The 23758-nt window shown below is 34.3% G+C and overlaps 1 protein-coding gene across 1 annotated transcript; it reads right to left on the bottom strand.

Annotated features, from left to right (window-relative positions):
- Nucleotides 1-881: 881 nt before the first annotated feature.
- LOC126814936 (mitochondrial coenzyme A transporter SLC25A42) lies at nt 882-16039 on the bottom strand. The gene is made up of 8 exons (XM_050540400.2): nt 15854-16039; nt 13896-14047; nt 13113-13221; nt 12230-12416; nt 10996-11112; nt 10455-10606; nt 6521-6643; nt 882-3845 (listed from the first exon to the last, which is right to left on the bottom strand). The coding sequence occupies exons 2-8, from the start codon at nt 13980-13982 to the stop codon at nt 3634-3636; spliced, it is 987 nt and encodes a 328-aa protein (XP_050396357.1). The 5' UTR covers nt 13983-14047; nt 15854-16039; the 3' UTR covers nt 882-3633.
- Nucleotides 16040-23758: the final 7719 nt, after the last annotated feature.

Below are 23758 nucleotides of genomic sequence, written 5' to 3' on the forward strand. Positions count from 1 at the left end.
TTTGTTTTATATTAATAACTTTATGTAAAAGAGAAGACTTTATAAGTTGCCAAACTTGTGTCCCATCCTATTGATATTTAATGAACAATAAAATATGTTTAAACTAAACTTCTTTATCTAACTAATCTAAACAACATATGTGAAAAAAGATAGGATGACAAATGCAGTCTGTAGTGTTTACAAGAAACTGCGGATAACAAAAGGACTGATCCACATGAAGACAACAATATGATCACATTTCAACAGGGGTGTATAAAAAAGATTGTGGAATAAAATAACTCTATTTAGTATGTGGTTGTTTTACATTGACGAAATCAATAATCTCTGAAATTATATATTTTATTAATAAACATCTGGGCTGCAGATTTTTTTTTTTCATTACACATGACCATATTTTTAACTGGCTTTAGGAAACCAGTTTTTTTCTTACTATTATAAAATGTACTGGTAGGTCTAAGCTAATTTTTCATAATCTAAATTTTAACCTACTAAGTTTGGCTATTTTACATAATAGTTTTTATTAGTGTCATTTATATAAAAAATAACAAAATCATTGTTATTTATGCATATGGGATTTCCTGATTATTTTAATAAGGTGGATCCTGGTGATTTAAAGTAAGTACATCTATGGCATAAAATATGAGGTACATAGGTGGGGACTGTCTAGCTTTTTAGAGGTTTAAGATATTAGAGCAGTGATTCTCAACCAGTGTGCCGCGAGATCTTCCTAAGTGTGCCGCGAAATTTTGAACGGCACACTAAGAAAATGTGAAAAACCATGTGATCCCAATTGAATATTCACTGGTGTCTACTGATAAGTTCATAGCTGTGTTTTTCCTTATTTAGTTTGAGTCATTCTATGTGTCTATGACTATAGTCTCTGTGTACGGTTGTATTCCGTCTGACTTAAAATGTTTTTATTTTGAAAAATTCGGATATTTTTCATATATATTTAGCCAGGTGTGCCGCTATTTTTTCATGTGTTCCAAGGTGTGCCGTGCCGTGCCGCTGGCAAAAAAAGGTTGAGAACCACTGTATTAGAGATATTATTTGAACAGCCTTCGATAAAATGTGGACTGTGTTACATGTTTTAATCTACCTATACTTATACTGGTTTGCCTTAACTGACTACCAGTGATGAAAAGAAAATATGTTTGAAATACATGAAATCGACAATTTTATTTTTGATTAAAATCAGAGAGTCCTAATCGTTTCAAAATAGTATTTCTATTTCAAGACTTACTGTTTTAATATGAGTAATGGAAGCTAAGAGTAATAAAATGATAAATGAAGCCCATAAAAATATGCTGGCGCATAATTCAATTTGTGTTAATAATGCACGCGTTTATACATCACTTTCAACAAATAAATGATTCGTAAATAAAACAAACTTCAATGATTTTGAAATAGCAGATATAAATCAGGAACATGGTTTAAATGTGAAAAATACATCAAACCAGCGGCTGCCAGGCAAGATACGCCCACATTTTGCAAGAGATGGATAGAGAACAAGCTAAACAAAAAGCGATTTTTCGTAACATCAAGGGCCATTATTCAGGAAGTTACGATCGAAATGAACCAAGATATTTGAGTTATAAACATGTATTTCAAGTTTCATCAAAATCGGATCAAAACTGTGACCTCTAGAGGTTCCACAACCTTGATATTCCAGATGTTTACACTATTTGCGGGGAGTGACATATTCGAACAGTTTTTTAAATCAGATAATAATTGTGATCTCTTGAGGGACCACAAGCTAAAAATGTGATTTTTTGTACAGTCAAGAGCCATAATTCAGGAAGTTACGATCCGATATGCGCAATTATCGAAAGGAACCAAGATCTTGGGTTATAAACATGTATTTCAAGTTTCATCAAAATCGGATCAAAATTGTGAGCTCTAGAGGGTCCACAACCTTGATATAACATATTTTTACACTGTTTGCGTATGAGTGGCGGCCATTTTTTCTGGCAGTTTTGGTCCAATTTTCATGAAATTTATACTCATCCGTCATTAATGTGTAACGGTGTTATATTCAAACGGTTTTTTAAATTGAAATTAAATTGTGACCTCCATAGGGTACACAAGCTAAAAAAGGTGATATTTCGTACAATTAGGGGCCATAATTCAGGAAGTTACGGTCCGATATAAGCGAATATCGAAAGGAACCAAGATCTTTGGGTTATAAACTTACATTTCAAATTACAACAAAATCAGATAAAAATTGTGACCTCTATACTAGTCTATAGGGTCCACAAGCTAAAAACGTGATTTTTCGTACAATCAGGGGCCATAATCTATAAAGTTACGGTCCGATACATGCCAATATCGAAAGGAACCAAGATCTTAGGCAGATAAACCTATATTTCAAGTTTCGTTGAAATTGGATAAAAATTGTGACCTGTAGAGTGTCGACAAGCAATTGTGGCAGACGGACAGGGGCGACGACAATATATTTTCCACATGAAAATGTGGGCGTATAAAAATTGTATAAACATGTATATAACTTAACAGGGTGCTGCAAATGAAATACATTTTAAAACCGTTGTCCACTAAGTCAAACCAGGTTGCCGGAAATGATTAGAAATAAGATAAGCGCTTCTGTAGTATGTAATTTGGTTACTATGGTTAAATAAACATTGATTCTAGAATTCTTGAAAAGTAGGATCAATTTCTACTCCCAAATCCTTTTCTGCAGCAAACGTTTTGGTATTGAGGGAAACTACATCCAACTAAAGTAATATTATGCATGCACCCCATTGAATATTCATGTCATGTGAAATAGTTCGCTTATGCCTTTTCCACATATAGACATGATTCATATTATAACTATCAACCAAAAATCATATTATGTATGAAGTACAAACAGACTATTGAACAATTTGCAGGGCTCAATTTTAACACAATAAAGGATTTCAATATCAAAAGCACGATTTTATGAGATTTTTGGGGTGTAATTTCGAAAACTCTACTGGTTACATAATCACAGTCATCCACAAATTTTTTTTTGTTTGGTTGGATTTAAAAAATGTTTTTCAAGAACAAATGCCTCACATAAATATAGTATATTATGCAATTTGATCTCAATTACTGGGTAATTAGAGTAAACTTTACATAATACTGTAAAACATAAAATCATTCTGTACATCAAATTAACCCTCTAAACTCTTAAACTACCAAGATCAATATGCAACAGAAAAATTGCATAATTCATAATCTTTAGTAAATAGTCATATTTTGTTTAAAAGATACATCTGGTCTAGTATTCGAAAATGATCAAGTCAAAATAATTGTGTGCCCAATGGTTAACAAGAATACATTTTATAACCTAAAATAATGCAATTCTCAAATCCATTTAATGTCCACAATTGTTTTATGCCGTAATAATTTCTCTCTATGACAAAATGTGTAATATTATGTAAATATAATTTGTAAATACTATAATCAAAGTAAGTGTACCCTCTCATTAAAACTCAACAAGATATTATGTCATTCATAGTTAGTAAATAAAAACTCACACAACACAACAACAATCACTTTCACTTGCAACACAAGAACTGGCTTACATCTTATTATAGCACCTATCATAACCTGAGATGACTTGTGATACACAATTTAGTATAAAATTAGGTATTAGGACTCTTCATCAATATGAAATATAGTCTTCTTCCGTAACCAACGCTGAGTGATATCAAATGTAGTAAAACTAACGCCTACAGCTATAGGTCCTTTTATCCAGTTCATACTTAAACCTTTATACATTCCTCTCTTAAACCCTTCATCTTTAATAACATTACGAGCTGTAGATATAATACTGGTATAATCATGACTATGTCCTGTTACACCTACAAAATGAAAGCATATATTACGATTCATAAAAGAATGAAGACTTTCAGCTAGGATTAAGTTTAATGGGCACTTTTATATTTGGTAATTAAATAATTAAAAGTTTTACATCAAAAAATGTTTGTTTCATATTACATCTAGTAGTTGTCAGGCATTTTATTTTATCATACAATGTTCAGCAGACCAACGATAATATAAGACAAGTTTCATCTTACAATCTCACAATACATGCAAATTAAATCACTTGGATCCGTTTTAAATGATTTCGGTCTATAGACTCTATTCAATTCATGGATAGCAGATTATCCATGTCATTCACACAGGATCAAAATGTAATTTTTACTCTTCCCAAATGACAGTTGCTAGTTCTGGTTCCAAATTTATTCCGGTGTGGTGATTGCACAGAGGTATAGAGTAAATTTCAAAAGTTGATTCTAACACCTGTCAGTGATATCTATTTATTGTTAAAATATAAAATCAGGTGGGTCGCAGACCTGGGGCCATTACATTTTAAATGTAATCATTACAAAGAATAAACATTTCAGATTATAATTAATTACCATTACTCTGAAAGTAATTAATTACCAATATCCATTTCTTTATTACTAGAGAGAGAGAGAGAGAGAGAGAGGGAGAGAGAGAATTAATTACCATTACTCTGAAAGTAATTACTTACCAATATCCATTTCTTTATTACTAGAGAGAGAGAGAGAGAGAGAGAATGGGGTTTAACGGTCACTCCACATAAACTATTTTATTCATATGGTTCAATTTCATTTCAATAATTCACTTGCTGTGTAGGGGTCTTAAGCAGTGGGAGAAAACCCACAAGCTTGGACAGGCAACCCTACTCCTTGTCATGTACAAGCAAGTTTGACTCAATGGGTGCATTAGACCACCCAACCACCATTATTCCTATATAAAGAACAAACCTTTTTTACAGACTTTAAAGAGACAAATTAATTCGTTACCATGAAGTTTACTACAAAACTATATTAAAAAATAACCTTCAATTCACAATAATCTGAATATGTACCATCTCCTTTAAACGAAACTCTGATATAAACAATTAAAAAGAAAAATTAAACCAGGGGTTTCCAGGCAAGATACGCCCACATTTTGGAAGAGATGGATAGAGAACAGGCTAAAAAAAAGAGAGATGTTTTTCGTACAATCAGGGGCCATAATCCAGGAAGTTATATTAGTGACATAAATATGTACTTCAAGTTTCATGAAAATCAGATCAAAATTGTGTCTTCTAGAGGGTCCACAACCTTGATATACCATATATTTACAATATTTGCGTACTATGGGCGGCCATTTTGTCCGACAGTTTGGGTCCGAAATTCGAACTCGACCATCATAAGGGTGTAACGGTGATGTATTCAAACGTTTTTTTTAAATCGGATAAGAATCGTGACATCTAGAGGGACCACAAGCTAAAAACGTGATTTCTCAGACAATCAAGGACCATAATTCAGGAAGTTACGATCCGATATGCGTGAATATCAAAAGGAATCAAGATCTTTGGGTTAGAAACATGTTTTATAATACAATAACAACTCATTAAGTAATTATCAGAAAATCATTAGAATCTGTTTGGTTTTTATAAATTTCTGCCCCATGCTAACATTTAGTATACAAATTATTTAACATCATGGATTTAGCTGTTCGAGTTATCAAAATTCATTGAAAATCAATATACTTGTTGGTTTCAAGACCTTAAACTCTGTGGATCAATCTGAAGTCAATTGGATGATAACATAAGTCTCTAGAGCGTCACAAGATTTTTCAAAGTGATCAAGGGCCATAACTTTGGTAGTAATTATCGGAAATCCTTGAAAATCAATAGGATGTTTCGTCTCATTACCTCAAACACTTCATATAAATTTAAAGTCTGGCAGTAATTATCCGAAATTCGCATAAAATCAATAGGATTCTTCGCCTCTTAGAGCATCCACTAGATATTTTGAAGTGATCAAGGGCCATAACTCTGGCAGTAATTATCGGAAATCGCTGAAAATCAATAGGCTTCTTCGTCTCATTACCTTAAACACTGTGTATAAATTTAAAGTCAATCGGATATTAACTTTTACCTTCTAGAGAGTCCACAAGCAATTGTGGATGCCGGCCCGCCGGACGGATAGGGGGGAGGGGGTGGTCGACGACAGTATACAACCACATTTCAATGTGGGCGTATAATAAAAATTGTGACCTTTAGAGGGACCACAAGCTAAAAACACGATTTTTCTTAAATTCTAGGGCCATAATTCAGGAAATTCGGATTCGATATGCGCAAATATCGACAGGATCCAAGATTTTTGGTTTATAAACATGCATTTCAAGTTTCATCAAAATCAGATCAAAATTGTGACCTCTAAAGTGTCCACAAGCAAAAACATGATTTTTTGTACAATCAGGGGCCATAATTTATTAAGGTTCGATCTGATACTTGCCAATATCGAAAGGAACTGAGATGATTTGGAGATAAACCTATAAGAAGCTTATTTCAATTTTCGTCAAAATCGGATAAGAATTGTGACCTGTAGAGTGTCCACAAACAAATTGTGGACAGACAGGGGCGAAGACAATATTATGTTATACTTCCACATGAAAATGTGGGCGTATAAAAACAAAGATTGTCATAGCAATCAGGATAATAAAGAATATTTACCAGCTGTTTGCATTCTTCTTCGGACAATATCTAAAGGATAGGATGCTGATTGACCTAATATACCAGCAATAGCACCAAAAACTAATCTCTCTACTGGAGTTGGTTCTCTTCCCTTTGCATATTCTTAAAAAGAGGTGGTTAAATAATAAGATATACTACATACGTAATATTTTAGACTGAGATGAATAAAAGTGTTGCAATGTCATTATTATTGTTAATTATATTTATATTACCTGGGCAAAAATATATCCATCTATTACTATTAGTACTACTACTCGACTGAAAGCCACAATCCCTCAATATGAACTCAGCCCGAAATATAGGATATTCTGTTATAGGATGTAATTGAATTGTGATGCTGACTGGAAAGTTTTTACAAGTGCGATTAAAATGCACCGTCAAGAAGTAGTGAATCAGTATTTTGTAAAAATAAAATTTGCTGTCACAAATCAGGACCAAAAATTGTTCCCCAGACACTAATCATCTTGATATTGGGGGTGGTGTTCTTTGAGAAAAGTCTACTCTCTGCCAATTCATGTAGAATTGACATGAAACTTGGCATGCTTGTTCCTTGGACAAATGAACACCAATTGACGGACATCGATTTTTGATACGTCACGATTCCAAAAGAGCTGTGATGACAAATCGTCATAGTTATTTCCTGGTCAATAGTACGGTGGTACTTGTTACATATAAAAATAAGTATAATACTAGATCTGCTACTGTCCCATGCAGATATGAAAGCTTTCATATTCATCGTCACGTGACATGGATTATATCAAGTATCTTAAAAGAAAAAAGAACAACAAAAAAAATTTATCAAAATCGGTGAAAAAGTCGCGGAGTTACAAGTCTAAATATAGTGAGAAACATTGCACCCGGGCAACAAAATAATCTGAAAACTAAAGGGAAATAACTGAGAGTTGGATTGCTGTAATCGGAATGACTTTCCGTTCCAGAAGTTTCAGAAAAATGGATCAAGCCGTTTAAAAACGGGACGGATGAGAACATGAAACGAAAATGGCGGGAAAGAACTAAAAAGGGGCAGGAAAATATCAAAAAAATAAATGAAATAACTTTGAACGGAACTAACATTGTTTGAATCAGATTGACCTTAGCTGTTCGAATATTTAGGTTAAATTTGTAAATTTTGAAAATTAAAGGCATAAATTGTCCTTTTAACAATTTTGTCGGCACGTAAAAGGTCAAAGGCGAAATACTCAATTTTGAAAATTTTCAAACACCAAAAAATTGATCTTGATCTCGAGCTATCCTGAAATGCATTAATTTCAGAAATAAGAGACGCATTGAACATATTACAGCCTATTGTAGTTCATTTTCACGTCTGTTCAAGTGGATTTTTCACTGTTCTTCATATTCAATTCCAAATGGAGACCATCAGTTGACCGAAAATCTTTTTTTTTTTTGCTAAAACTCTTTTTTTTAATCGGATCAAAATGGGAGTAAGGCATAAAGTCCGGGGTGGCAATGGGTGTATTGTGTCCAAATTTCATGGTTTTCGGACAATCGGTGCCGGTGTCGTGGCGATATTCCACTTTTTTCGCACTTACTGAAGCCGTAAATGGCGGAAAAAGCCGAACGACAGGAACCGTGTGAAGAACAAACGACCTGAACGAACGCAGGTATCGCCTTGAATTTCTCAGGGCACCTAGGTACCAGCGTGAAAAGTTCCTCGCCGGAATTTGGTAGTCAAAAGAAATTACGGTCGATTAGGGAATTTTGGGTATATTTCGGAGTGGTTTGGTATGTGACGGTGGATCGGGGACCTGGATTGATCTATTATAATAAGCGTTGAAGAATGAGCAAATTTTCGATAACGGGGTTGATTTGCTCTGCCAAGGCAACGTTCCGTTGGGCCGATTGCCTTCAATTTTGCACGGGATGTACCATGGGATTCAAGCTATCACATATTAAAAATAGAAGAGTCTGGAATTCCGAGAATGTTGAAAATAAATTCGAAACCCACCCCCACCGATCAAAGTTTTTTTGCTTAAAAAATTGCCGTATTTTATCGAATTTTTATTGTTCTTGATATCTGAGCATTTTCTCCTTTTAATATGTGATAAATATCATCGCGGCGCAGCCAACCGCTAGAAATTCTAGAGATTTGGACCACTGGAAGGATGCCTCAGCAGTCAAAAAAGGTCAAAATATGCGATTTCGGTTTCTAGTGTCGATACATCGTTGCGGTCATTTTAAAAAATTGTCTTTTAAGGATAATGTGTATAGTACTAATACCTATCACATACGGTAGAGGCGATAAAATCCCTTTGCATTTGCAATTTCAAAGTTAATTAAAACCAATATTAAATTCCGAAAATCGTTTTTTTGCTAAAACTCTTTTTTTTTTAATAGGATCAAAATGGGAGTAAAGCACAGAGTCCGGGGTGGTAATGGGCGTATTGTGTCCAAATTTCATGGTTCTCGGACAATCCATTCCGGTTTTGTGGCGAAATTCCCCCTTTTTCCCCTTAAGGAAGCCGTAAATTGACTTAGAAAAAAAACCGACCTGGAGCCGTGCCAAGAAAAAACGACTTGAAGGAATGCAGGTATCGCCTTGAAATTTTCAGGGCACCTAGGTTCCAACGTGAAAAGTTCCTCACCGGAATTTGGTAGACATGGTACCTTTGGTTACAGCGTTGCGCATGTGTGAAGTCAAAAGCAGCTAAATATGTTTGTTATGAAGGGATTTTTTTACAAAATGTACCTATCTCTTCGAAACTTCGGCTAATCCCCCATTTCCGACCTCGGCGCATCCAAAAATTGTCTCCAGATTAAAATCGAACACCTAGTTCCATCTCTATTTTCTTGTTTTATTTTATGTACCCCCGGGAAAATGGCCACCGCTCGCCCCCCATGAGTCGGGCCCTAAAATTTCTTGTTTGGAATTATGCTTGGGACCATAAGCCAGATACCCGGTGAGTTTTAAGTTGGTGTGCATGAAAGTAGGGTAGTGACGCGCATGCGCGTGTCTACACTCGAAAACAACCTTGTCGGCACGGAAAACATCAAAGGCGAAATTCGAATTTTTGAAATATTCAAATACCAAACATTCGACCCGTATCCCGGCTATCCTGAAATGTATTAATTTCTGAAATAGGAGACGTGTTGAACATACTATGCCCTATTGTGTTTGTTTAGAAGACCGTAAATGTCGATTTTTCGCTATTTTTCATATTCACTTCAAAATGGCGGTCATCAGTTGACCTAAATCAAAATTCTGCTCTGAACGTTTTTTAGGCATTCCGTCAGGGATTTAGAAAATATAACTACCATGTCTGTAAGTGCAATATCGCAAAAGTTATTAAGACTTTTCACGTTTCAAGATGGTGGCATTTCCGGTTCGATCGACAAACTCCATATTTTGTATATGAATCAGTAATTACTTGTCTAGTAACGAAAAAAAATAATTAGGTCATTCTGACCTATATTTTGATAATTTTTTTGAAAATTTTGATTTTTAATTTCATTAAGGGGAGATAATTTAGCTAAATTTCATGAAAATCGTACAACTAATAAAGAAGTTGTCAAATTGGTCATAAATACGGGTTCGAAATCACTGCGACGAATTGTCTCAAGGTACTCAAAGAAAAAAGATTTAGTAAAATAGGTCAAATAGTCACAAAGTTACAGCATTGTAGGTCAAATGCGTTCGTTCGTAAAATTCGGTGATTTCGGATGCGTAAAACGTTTTGAAAATATATTTAATCAACAGCCACCACCCATTTTTGGGAGGATAGGTAAAAGTTTCAGAAAGATCCTATGGTTAGATTCTGAGAAATCCGATTTGTGGATAAAACACACAAAAAAAAAATAATAATAACAATAACAATCTTAACAGAAACAATAAGCTTTCATATGTAATATGAAAGCTTAATTAATATCTAAGTTTTAAACAAATTCTACTGATTACCTGCATGAGTTTTTTTAAGAGTTTCATAAGTAAAAAAGCTTGTTCCTGAGTATGGTATAGAACCTAGAATGGTTGGTGTAAATCCTCTATATAATGTTCTAAAGCCTTCAGCTCTATATATCTTCATGAATACTTCTGGTAAATTATGATACCTTTAAATAATACTTATAATGAAATAAAATGAATTGAAATAACTAATCTTTATTGTTGATAAAATTGCTTCATATAGAGAATAATAGGGATGCTTCTACCAGAATGATGAAATGGTTTGATTCCGGGTTTGTTGGTGAAAAGGAGTGAGGTCACACAAGTTTTCTCTAGTTATTCCATGATCAAACAAATTATTGAAATAAAAATATATAATTTGTTAGTTCAGAAATGACTAGTGCAATGGACGTTAAACACCACATCTCTTTTCTCCACAGTTCAATGGGAATGAATGTTAATTTTTGCCCACATTGATTTCTTCAAAATAATTTCTTAGCATTAGTTCCCCCCCCCCCTCCACGTTCTCAATATTTTGAAAATGATTCTGTCTTACATTTCTTTAGCAGTAACAGCCATTCTTGCTCTGACCATATCTAATGGATAAGTAAATGCTACAGATGTTACCCCAGCTAAAGATCCAGCCAAAAATCTTCTACCTGGTGTAAGATGTCTGAAAAATTAAATATTATTCCAAAGTAAAAACCAGATATTATATAATATCAATCTAAAAATTGAAGTGAAATTTGCAAAATGCTATAAGTTTACAAAAGAAAACCAATATTGAAATTGATCATATTTCTACATAATATATTTCAGAAACATCATTCCATAATAATAAAAGTTAAATGTAAAGAAAGCTATATACTATATCAATTTCAGAAGCCAGCAGTGCAGTTTATGTTTCCCACCTTAATCGAAAAATGACACTCATAATTAACTTGTAAGGTGCATTTATCTTTTTATAAAACATGAACTTAGTCAAGGTATTCGACATAAAGAAACTACACACCTAGGTTCATAACTCTCAAAGTTATTGTGTTAAAAAAAATCCAGAAACAAATTGCTTATCTCCGCGGTGCCAGAGCGGAAAATCCTCATTGTTCAACTCATTAGAAGCAGTGTTATTGTGGTTCAAAGTCTTGTCATCGAACTTAATCAAGGTATTGATGCAATGAAACTATATACACAAGTTTCATCACCCTCTTTAAATGAATCAAAGTTATTGTGTTCCAAAGTCTCAAACAATCAGTTCGGTTGGATGGCCGAATGGTTAGCACATGCACGCTGTATAGGTCTATCATTGAGTCAACTGGCATGGTTTCAATTGCCTAGTTGTAGTGACAAAGAGTAGGGTCGCCTGTCCAACCTCGTGGGTTTTCTCTGGGTCCTTCAGTTTCCTCCCACTGCTAAAGACAAAGACCTCTACGCGCAAGCGAATTATTGAAATAAAATTGAACCATGACATAGTTTGTGTCGAGTGGACGTTACCCCCCCCTCTTTCTCTCTCTCAAAGAATCAAATCCAGGGCCGTAACTAGCTCAGAGCAACAAGGGGGGTGGGAAGTGTTCTCAGGGGTGCTGTAATATTGACAGACAATGTATATCTATTTTTTTCATGGTTGAGAATTTTTTCACAGGGGGGGGGGCCAAACTTTTTGAAAGCCGGCTAACGGATACACTGAGCCGATGGTTTTACACTTTATATATTAACAAAATATAGATTGTATACTATAATAACAAATGTCCCTTTTGTTTCACTTCAGTCTACAAAAAAATATTGGACCTTACTTCTTTGTAACATCTTCTTTAAGAAAATTTTTAAACTGTTCATGGGCAGCATATTGAATGGCAGCGTATGGTATTATTCTTGCCATTGTGGCTGAATTTCCACGCCACAATGTAAAGAAACCTTCATTTTTGACTGTTTTGACTAAAAAGCTGATAGCAGCCCGGAAAGAGAACGGTATGTTTGATACTGAAAAGGAAAAAAATTTTAATGCAAATTACTATTGATAAACGCACTATGATTAATTTTACAAAAGAAAGGACTGTCGAAAATAAGGTCAATTATTTCTATTTCGTGTCTTTGTGTTTTGGCATTAGACAAATTAATTAAAAATTTTGAGCTTTTAACATTTAATAAAAATGCTGATGATAAAATAATTTGCCTCATTCCAAACAGTAAAACTTATTAAACATGCATTATGCAAGAGCAAAATCTGCTTATTACAAGTCTTTCTTTAGGCCTGAAATGTTATCTAAATTATCAATTAGACATTAATTAACTTATCCAGACCATAATAAACTCTCGATGTCAAGGCTAGCCTTCGATGTTGGCTGGATTAGATTCCTATATGCCGCTAACGGCCGTTGATAATTAAATCAATAAAAGTGGATAATCGAGACTAAGCTGTTTATAATAATGATTTTAGTAATGATGACCGAGACTTTGCCAAAATTTCACCCGCTTCTTTCTCGGCTCATAGTGGATCAATTTGACTGAAATTTTCAGCAAATTACCTTTACACTATCTAGTTTTTAACTATTATAGCGAGAACTGCCATCTCGTTATCTTATCTCCCATAATGTATCTTTAAGATAAGACACATGCAGTATGTATTTGCATAAATTAGAGTAGGATTAGTAAGTTGGATTATAATTTGTATCTTACTTTGAAACTTAATCTTGGTTCTATCAAGAGGTGCTATTGTTGTTTTTGCTACAGCTCCAGCCATGGCTCCCGCAGTTAATGATGTGATAATTTTATTATGATTGGGTACCTGCAGATCAAATTTAAATATAATCCATGTATCTATACATTAAATAATTATCCAAGCCAACACAAAATAAAAGCAGACATTGATGTACCTGACATTTTGAACTTGGTAACCAGTGCCTTATTTCCAGGCTTTCAATAGGTGCCAATTTAAATCAATTTATTTAATGAATATTGGTTCAAGAAAAGTATCTTTCTTAAAATACTTATTTCAAATTTTTCACTTTCCTGATATAATTAAGTTTAGTCTTACATCAGAAAATGTATTTTTACTTCAAAAATGATTAGACTTCTTTGATTTGGGACGTTTTGATTGAATTTTGTTGATTTGTTTTGGTGAGGTGAAAACCTGTTTCCATTGAAAACTTTACTGTGTAGGAAAAGCCAATAAAGCTATTGAAACTTGAAGCCGAAAACAAAACTAATATTATTAAACAAACCGATTTCATCTAATCTTTTGAAATGAAAACTTAGTGATATAGTGGACTAACCCATCACTAAACGAAATACACTTCAAATCAAAAGAATTTATCACTTTATTTTGAACTAAAATCAAAAAATGTGTACAGTTCCTTTAACCTAAAAAACTAAACCATCAAAATAAGCTTGATTTAAGATGTGGTAACCTTATTGATGAAATGAATAGAGCATGTTGAAAAACAATAAAAAAAAACAAACCTTTTCATTGATTTGATGTTCTTCTTGATGATAATGTTCCACATGATTGTTGTTTGGATGACGAAACAGAGTACCCCTAGAAGCCATGTAAACTTTTCGACCCCAAACAATAGTAAGCTTATATTTTCCTTTTTAAATTACATCTTCTCTACCTGTAAAACATCAATATAAGCACACATTATACCAGCTACTCATATTGTATACCGTACATGTTATGCAGCTTTAAAGACGTGATTTGAAACATTTTGGGCTAGGTCCAGCACTAAATTCCCAACCAAATTATCTAAACTGGTATTTAAGTTTACACAGAATAGGGGTTTAACGTCTGCTCAACACAAAGTAGGTCATATCATGACTAAAATATTTTGTTCCAATTTTATTTAAATAATTCTTTAGTGTATAGGGCATAGGGGGTCTTTAGCTGTGGGTAGAACCAGAGGACCTGGAGAAAACCTGCAATGTTGGCCAGACTACCCTACTATAATCATAACAGACCTTATGATCTAAAGCCACACATTTGGCTACTCGACCACCTCATCCCCCTTTATGTTTATAAATTATGTCTAATAGGTTAGTTATTATTGAGTGATAAAAATAACTATAACAGTGCCAGCACACTCTATCAACAAGATAGTGGCTCTATCAATAAGATACTAGAAAACCAGCTATCTTAATCTAAAAACACAATTTCATGACATTACACTAATTATAGGCATATTAAAAAAATCTATGACATTTTGCCCTAAGGAGAAATGGGATGAAATTTAACAGCCTACTGTTCTGCTCCGACGGTGCTAGTGAAGATGGGCAAACAATGTGTTATGAGAGAAATTTTGCCCAGACAATAGCGATATGGCCTACTCTTATAAGTTATATTAAAAGGGCCTTGGTTTTTTGTCCTGTCCTGTACTACTGACATGGGGGATCCACGCCGGAAAATCCTTATGACATTTCTCAGCTAACACCGGGATCGCACATATGGGACCTCCTGGTTATCGATCCAACATCTTACTCACTGAACCACCACTATTTGCACAAAGGAAGATAACTATATCTACTTGGTATGCATATTAACCATTTATTTGATAAGAAATACAGAATAGCCTACATTAATTGCCTTTCCTCTTCAATCAATACAATGAAGATTGTCATTTGTCTGGAATCTTTCAATGACAAGATTCAATGAGGCCAGTATACATGCAAATTTTATTAATTACATTATATACAATAATTAAATCAATATCTTAGATATCAATATCTTAGATACTGTAACTTTAGTAAAGTATTAATAACTATTAGGTTAGCCTATAAGCTCATTTACATTGTGATATTATAAAAAATAAAATCACAATATCCAAAATAAGGTGCACACTCTTTTAATCTGTAGTAGGCTAAGTCTTCTTTCTCATGAAAAGCACAGCAGAATGATGGCAGAGTCTACTTTAGACCATGCTATTTGAGTATTTCATAAAGGCATGTATAAATATGTGTTGTGCTGTTGCTGTGTGGATAGGTCGGAGCCCCATTGTATGGTACTAATGTAAATGGTGCTGAATTCTTCAAAAGGCATAACATTATTATCATTATCTTAAAACTTGTTATTGCAATTGCATACACTAGGCTACATTTGACTAACTTATGAACGTTATTAGAGAAACATTAAGTCTTCAATTTGAATCTAGGTTATTTGAGTGAGTTCAGTTTTTAATTTTTAAATTCTTATTCTTTTCTTGTAAAATTTCATTTTCACGAAACCACACATTTAAAGTAGAAAAATGAGTACTAAGAGTAAGACGAACGTTTTTACTTTACATTAGTCTAATAATATTACTAATACTCTTATAGTGTCATTGTTGATTACAATTCACAAAAGTTACATTACAAATACAACACAAGTACAATACAAGTCATTTGATTGAATTGATTGTAATTTACAATGTAAAGCAAAAGTTGATTACCGTATGGTTTACAACTGCACTAAATACATAATACTACACATAAAGATCACAATTTTATTGTCAATTGATGTTATTCATTACATGCATGTTTGATTTGATATCATATCATATCTAATACGATGTAATCCAGGTATGAAGTCCAATTTCCATCCAAGTTCCCAAGAATGCGCTAGCAGACGGTTTTATCTCCCCTTATTCAACAAAACTTGAGTGCGGAATGTAACTTGACCGAGATATTGACATAAAAAATAATAAATTGCTCTTGTCTAGACTTTATGGTTGATCAATGCCTTTGAAACTTTAATATTTCTTTTCTAAATACAATAATTATTATTATACTTTCATGTCTTCTCGAAAATTTATACCCATCTGCGGGGCCGTTTTCAAGGGAAGGTAACTCTAGACAAAAACAAGAAAATTGGAAAATTTTCAACATGGTAAAAAAACAAATACTTTGATCTGTCAAATTAACACCTGTTTATTGATATTAATGATGATACAAAAAAACGATTGAATTTGTTTGTTTAATTTTTCAGACGAGGTATTTCAATCAGAAGGAAATAGATGGTGAGTTATACTGAAAATATTCATTGCTGTCAACGAACAAGACAGTCACAGGCTAGTGACAGTCACAGTTTCAAAATAACCACACCCAAATTATTTTCGGCCTAGCCCTAGTCACTCGAATCCCCACAAAAAAACCCCGAGAAAATTTGGAATAAAAATTTAAAATTTGAAATCCAATTCATCTAGATAATAGGGTTTGTCTAAAGTCACCAAAGTGTGGTTTGTAGACTAGATAAGAATTATTATTTAATTTTATTGGTTGTGTTAGTGTACGTGTAGTGATTTTGTAACTTGACAGGTTTCTAAGTTCAGAGTAGGTTTGGCTCTCCCAAACTCAACCGCATTAATGGGTTGCCTAAACTCGACTACCTATATGGATTGCCCAAACTCTTGTATAATCTTGGAGTGCACGTGCTGTTGGCCTGTATAAGAGGGTTGATTAGCTGGGGTGTGGGTCAGTTCATCCCACAACTGTTTCACCTCGGGCTGTTTCATCCCCCTTGTTGTTATAATAGCAGTCAATTAACTGAGTTGTACTTATTCAATTATTGTTAAATAAACTGTTAAACACTTACTTATTGTTAAATAAACAATAATGTATGGAATAAATAAGTTTTACTCTCGATTTTTGTTGACCGATCACGGCCGAGATTAGTTCACCGCTGTATATTCGTATTGTTTGTTATTTGGCGTTATGATTTTAGATTTTAGGTCAGTTCACCGATATTTTTGTAGTAAAGTATATTCGTATTGTTAGTTAATTGCCGTTATGATTTTAGATTAGTTCACCAATGTTTTTGTAATAAAGTATGAATGGGCTCCAAAAAGGAAAATACTAGATTTTCAGCGTCCTGTAATCTATTGCCAAACCAAGGAATTTGTATCATTTGGATGTCATAAGATAGTCCATTATTCGGGCTATCCAATGACACTTTACTTGTTTTGATTCGGTAAAAACTGGTGTAGTAATCAGTTTTTTCGCAATATCACCAATTTTTTTTTTTACTTTTTACGTTTTTTTCCAAATATTGGATATATTTTCGACTACTTCCGGTTTTTGAATCATTGTTGGGATAGTTTTTAACAAGTTGTTTGGATACTTAACTTTCTGTACCAGAAGTTTCAGAAACATCCATTGAGCTGTTTTTAAAAAAAACCAAACACCGATAGGATTCATGGCATAGACCACTGATAGGATTCTAAGTAAAAAAGTTTAAGAAAAATCACTTGATCACTTCAAAAAATCTTGTGGGCGCTCTAGAGGCTAAAGTAAATATCCGATTGACTTTAAACTTCTTATACACAATGTTTAAAGTCATGAGACAAAGAAGCCTATTGATTTTCAGCGATTTCCAATAATTACTGCCAGAGTAATGGCCCTTGTTCACTTCAAAAAAATTTGTGGACGCTCTAGAGGTTAAAGCTAATATCCGATTGACTTTAAATGTATACACAGTGTTTGAGGTCATGAGACAAAGAATCCTATTGATTTTCAACGATTTCCGATAATTACTGCCAAAGTTATGGCTCTTGATCACTTTGAAAAATCTTGTGATGCTCTAGAGGTTAAAATTATCATCCAATTGACTTCAGATTGATACACAGAGACGAACAAGTATATTGATATTCAATGAATTTTGTAACTTGAACAGCTAAATTATATATTTATTTGTAAATAATATTTTAGTGGAATTTGACCCTTAACCGCGCATTACGTCATTGTTTCTTGCTACCGCCAAGCCTCGCTCTCAAGTCAACGCCACCACGCTTTCTTGTATAGCTTGCAGCTCGCCATGTGCTAGGCCTGCTTAGAACAGACCCATACGAACGAAGGCCGGTAATCGTCTGACCGAAGCCCTAAATGTATTGAAAGAAAGAAGTGATGGCAGCGAATCGGAGGATGAAAACAACGCTGCCACGTCTTTTACAAAACCTCAACCTGATACAGTCGTTCGGTCATTAAATGAAGAGGCCACTGGCACTGAACATGCACAAGGCGATCCCTCTTCTGACCAATACCTTAGAGACGCTACATTTGCAGAGGTTAGTAACGATGACTTGGATAATCTTCGACAGGAACTTGGTCGCATACGATCCCTGGGAGAAAAGACCCGTATTCAACGAGAGACTGACGAAGAAAAAAGACTACTGGCATTAGAATTAAATAGGCATTCAAATCAGCCGAGCACCAGTACTACTACTAGGCCTCTTTTGCCTGACAACACTAGGCCTAGTGCGATTCAGCATACTATTACTAACAACGATTTACAATTTGACACACATTCAAACCAACGACCTGCAGATGCGGAAAAGGCCATGAGTATGCCTACCCAGGTACACGCCCAAGCAGGTGAGCAGTTTCTACTTGGGGACTTATTTTCTTCTGAAACTAGTAAAGCTCTTGATATCTTACAGTTTCTATGGCCAGATACTTCTCCTCAATACAATACTTATGTTTTTGGATCTGATGTCGAGTTCAGAGTGGGGAAAAAGAAAACAATGGATAAGGTGACTTTAGAAGAGTGGGTCTACGCAAATAACCGAATCATACTGCATTTGGTCAAAACTGGTGTGCTTCAGGATTTTACTGGTTATATGAATTACACGGCAGATATTTTTAGGCTAACTTCCAAGTATGTCTGGTATTCAGTACTTTTGTATGACAAGGAATACAGAGAGAAACAAGCCAAACTGAAATTTGAATGGGAAGTTTATCGTCAGGACATTCGGGATTTTCAACTGATTCCTAAACGCGATAACGCCACGACTCGAGCCTTTCGCGATATTTTCGTATACTAAACGTTAGCCTGGGACAGAACTTAATAGAAACCAAACAAATTCTAATGATTTTCTGATAATTTCTTAATGAGTTGTTACTCTTAATCAGATTTTAGTGTATTATAAATGTTTCATAACCGAAAAAAGTAAAAATATGCGACAACTCTTGTTGACTGCCCGGATGATTTAGCTGCTGTGGGCGTATATTTTGTTGCCTCGCAACCTTTCTTTTATGCTATACTAATTGCTTCAAAATCTTATTGGATGGCTTCATTCACAAGACTACCGAAGGGACTCTCGATAGGTTAAGTTTTCGAGATAAAGGCATCCAAAAATGCTCCAAATCAGAAAATACTTGATGTTCAGCATGCCATATTTTGCTGCTTGGTCATAGTATCTGAATTAGTTGGATATCATACGACAGTCCAATCCTCATGCCACCTAACGATACCTTAATTTGTTTAATCCGTTGATATCGGACGGAGAAATTACGTTTTTCCCCAAAGCATCCTTTTTTTGCATTTTTATACGCCCACATGGAAATGTGGTCGTATATTGCCGTCGCTCAACGTCCCACATCCGTCCGTCCGTCGTCCACAATTTCTTGTGAACACTACAGACTACATTTATTATCTAATTGTTTTGAAATTGATATATGTTGTTTGCATAACTTCCGCTAATTTCTTCTGGAGTTATGGCCCTTGTTTCACTTTGTTGCACCTTGTGAATGCTCTAACGATGAAAGTTATGAACCGATCTGTATGAAATTTATATGCATCATTTAAATTAATAAAACAAAGAAGCCTATTGAATTTCAGCAATTTCCGTTAATTACATCTAGAGTTATGGCCCTTGTTTCACTTTGTTGAATCTTGTGAACGCTCTAATGACAACAGTTTTCATCCTATCTGTTTGAAATTGATATGCATCATTTAAATTAGTGCAACAAAGAAGCCTATTGAATTTCAGCAATTTCTGTTAATTACACCGTGAGTTATGGCCCTTGTTTCACTTTGTTGTACCCTGTGAATGCTCTAACGACAAAAGTTATTATCCGATCTGTATGACATTTATATGTATCGTTTAAATTAGTTAAACGAACAGGCCTATTGAGTTTTAGCAAATTTCCGTTAATTACATCTAAAGTTATGGCCCTTGTTTTACTTTGTTGAATCTTGTGAACACTTGAACATCAAAAGTTATCACCCAACCTGTATGAAATTCATATGCATCATTTAAATTAGTGAAATGAAAAAGTCTATTGAATGTCAGCAATTTCCGTCATTTACTTCTAGAGTTATGGCCCTTAATTTACTTTGTTGAACCTTGTGAACGTTCGAACGACAAAAGTTATTATCCTATCTGTATGAAATTTATATGCATTATTTGAATTAGTAAATTGAAAAAGCCTGTCGAATTTCAACAATTTCTGTAGATTACTTCCAAAGTTACGGCCCTTGTTTTAGTTTTTAGAACCTTGTGAACCCACAAGCGATGAAAATTATAATGTCATCTGTATGAAATTCTCTATTAAATGCCCCTAATTACCTACAAAAGAATAAATATGTGACAACCCTTGTCGTCGCTCGGAAGATTTAGCTGCTGTGGATGTATGTTTTGTTGCCTGGCAACCTATCTTTTTCAAAATATCGGACAATTTTTCGACTACTTCCGGTTTACAGATCCTTTTTAACATTAACATCCTACTGTTCTGCTCCGTCTTGGCTAAAGAAGACGGGCGTACGCCATACAGTGTGCTATTAGGGAAATTTCGCCCAGGCAGCGGAACTATGGCCTACTCTTATGAAGAATTCCAAAACTTTCTTAAACTGAAGTCTAACAAAGGAGAGTACATGAACATTGGCTCAAAGTCATGTGTTTCATCATTAGATGGGCACCCCATTCATGATGGAAGTGATCACATTAACCCTCTTCAATTTGTTAGAAATTTGGGTGTTATGTTTAAAGGACAATACTGGTGCCAGTCATTATCACATATGTGATAGAACTGGTTAAACACGTTCCAAATATTATTTTATCACAGAGATCATTGCTACGATAGATGCGTGATCAATGCTTCAACAATCGGAAGTGACAAACGCAAAAGAAAAACACAAGTTATCCCTCTATATAACTGACTGAAGTGACGAGTGATAACAGATACATGGGCGAATTCTGCTCACTAATAATTCCTTCGAAGACCAAAAGTTGTTATATGAGACTGTAAGAGTATATCTGACAATTCAAAAAAGTAATTGAATGTCACTAGATAAGAGAACATGAGAAAAATAGAAACAGTCCGTACATTCACGTTTGTTTATTCATTCTATACTTATAAAAACATGGTAATGCACAGACTTTTTCCAATTTCTTTCATGTTCTCTTATCTAGTGATATCCAATTTTTTATGAATTTTATCCTTTCACAGTCTCACACAACACTAAAGGAAGCTAGAACATCAGAGTCCTTTAAATCATGCTTGAAGACTCACTTATTTAATTGTAAATATCAAACATGATAGTGTGGCTCAGTGCCATCGAGTAGAACAGTTCTACTTCTAGATAAGAGGCGCTATATAAATTCATTGCTATTATTATTAAATACAAGTAGAGCCATATATGTCTGTGAGACAATAGTCATTGTGGTCAGACATTCAGTATTAAATCTCCTTTAGATTGAAACCTATAATGAACATTGTAGTTATTTGTTGGTTAATATACATAGCAAAAGAGGGTTTTTATTGTATATTGTTGGGGCCTGAGGACTTTGTTGGAGGTACACATAAGGAATACGGTTAACATTTGGGACACAATAATACAAAAAAGATGTAGAAATAAAAAAATTCGCTATTACTGGTATTGTTGAGATTTCATTCTGTTGCTTTGTTTCTCCAACACTGTTGCACATATCTTGAGAAAACTTGTATGGTATGCCAGACCTATTATCTAGTTGTGCTCTTGGCATTTTTCATGCCATAAAAACATATTTTTTTTACTTGTATATTATGCTCCTAGATTAAGATGTAGGAGTTGTCCTTTGCACTTCACGTTTGATACATATAGAGCATTTTATATTCAGCTTTTACCTTATTTATGGTAATAATTTTGCATTTTATTTTTGTCTATGCAGAATTTAAAGAGTGTTTTAATTTCCATGCAAGAAAAGGTGTCATCAACAATGATAAAGATCTCTCAGTTATAATGAGGTCACTCTCATACAGTCCAACCAAAGAAGAAGTGACCAAATACTTTAAAAAACATGTGGGATGTAAGTACATATACTAAACAGCAAAAAAAATCGTAGGAGGGGACGGTGCATATATGAATACAGAGGGAAATTAGATTATAAATAGGGAGTAATATCAAAGTATTTACTTTAATAACACATTTGTTTGAGAAACATGTGGGAATATTTATTCTATAAAATAGTCAGATCTTCTTTACTGCGGTGATTACACATCCTACACATGTCGTTTTAAACAGTATTCAAGCAGTCGTGTTGTGTGCCTCATTTTCTCAAGATTGATATTTAAATTATTAACTCCCCTTCTATGTAAGTTATTTATTATAATATATTTTTTTGCATTTTAATCTTCAAAACACATTTAATTTTGAAATGTTTTAATTATTTTGTTTCTATGGGATGAAATATCTGTTTTTCTAAATCTGCTAATTTCTCAGACTGCTGCATTATAGATAATGTTTTTATTTTAAAAATCTAAAGTATACTACAAGTGTCAACAACCTCAGCACAGCGTCTGTACATAGAGTGGACCAGACGATTGATGAACGCCATTATTGGCACCTGAAACCACACCCTCAGAAAAGCCTGGCACAATCCATCGGCTGTGTTTGGTCTTTAATTAAGAAACATCCTTAGCTATAATAAACATTTGCATAGCTTCTCCATTCAATCAAGGGGGGGTTGGATGGCCGAATGGTTAGCACGTGCATGCTGTATCATAAGGCCTGTCATTGAGTCAACTGGCGTGGTTTCGAATCCTCGGTTGTATGTGACAAGGAGTAGGGTCGCCTGTCCACCCTTGTGGGTTTTCTCCGGGTACTCTGGTTCCCCCCCCCCCTCTGCTAAAGACCCTGACGCGTAAACGAATTATTGAAATAAACCATATGTTAGTCCCGAAATGACCTAGTTTGTGTTGAGTGGACGTTAAACCCCATTGCTCTCTCTCTCTCCATTCAATCAACCCCCAAAGTACTGGAAATTGGTGTTTCCCAAGAATCAGTTTTGGGTCATGTTTTGTTCCTGGCATACACTGCCCAATTGGTTGATCTCTACCATCTATGTGGATCTCGACCATCTCTATGACGTCGTTTACTGTAATACAGCTCAAAGGTTATCTTGCATCGAGCCCTCTGAAGAAACAACTCATGTATTAGAAGATTATCATTGGCTATCTGTAAATTAACATGTTATACTTAAAGTAGCTAAGTCTCTAACTCAATATCATACAAAATCTTACACGTTGAAAACACGAAATATTTGTCAATTCAAACCAACATTCATGCTGTAATCTTACCGGGAAAAGGTAGGCTTCTGATA

Source organism: Patella vulgata, chromosome 3 (genome assembly GCF_932274485.2).
Source record: "Patella vulgata chromosome 3, xgPatVulg1.2, whole genome shotgun sequence".
NCBI lineage: Eukaryota > Metazoa > Mollusca > Gastropoda > Patellidae > Patella > Patella vulgata.

Bases quoted from the DNA above. Each gene is read 5' to 3' on its own strand.
- LOC126814936 (XM_050540400.2), bottom strand. From the start codon at position 13,982: ATGGCTTCTAGGGGTACTCTGTTTCGTCATCCAAACAACAATCATGTG. The intron at 13,222-13,895 runs GTTTGTTTTTTT...TTTGATCTGCAG, and splicing joins AACATCAAATCAATGAAAAG to GTACCCAATCATAATAAAAT. The intron at 12,417-13,112 runs GTAAGATACAAA...TTTCCTTTTCAG, and splicing joins AACCAAGATTAAGTTTCAAA to TATCAAACATACCGTTCTCT.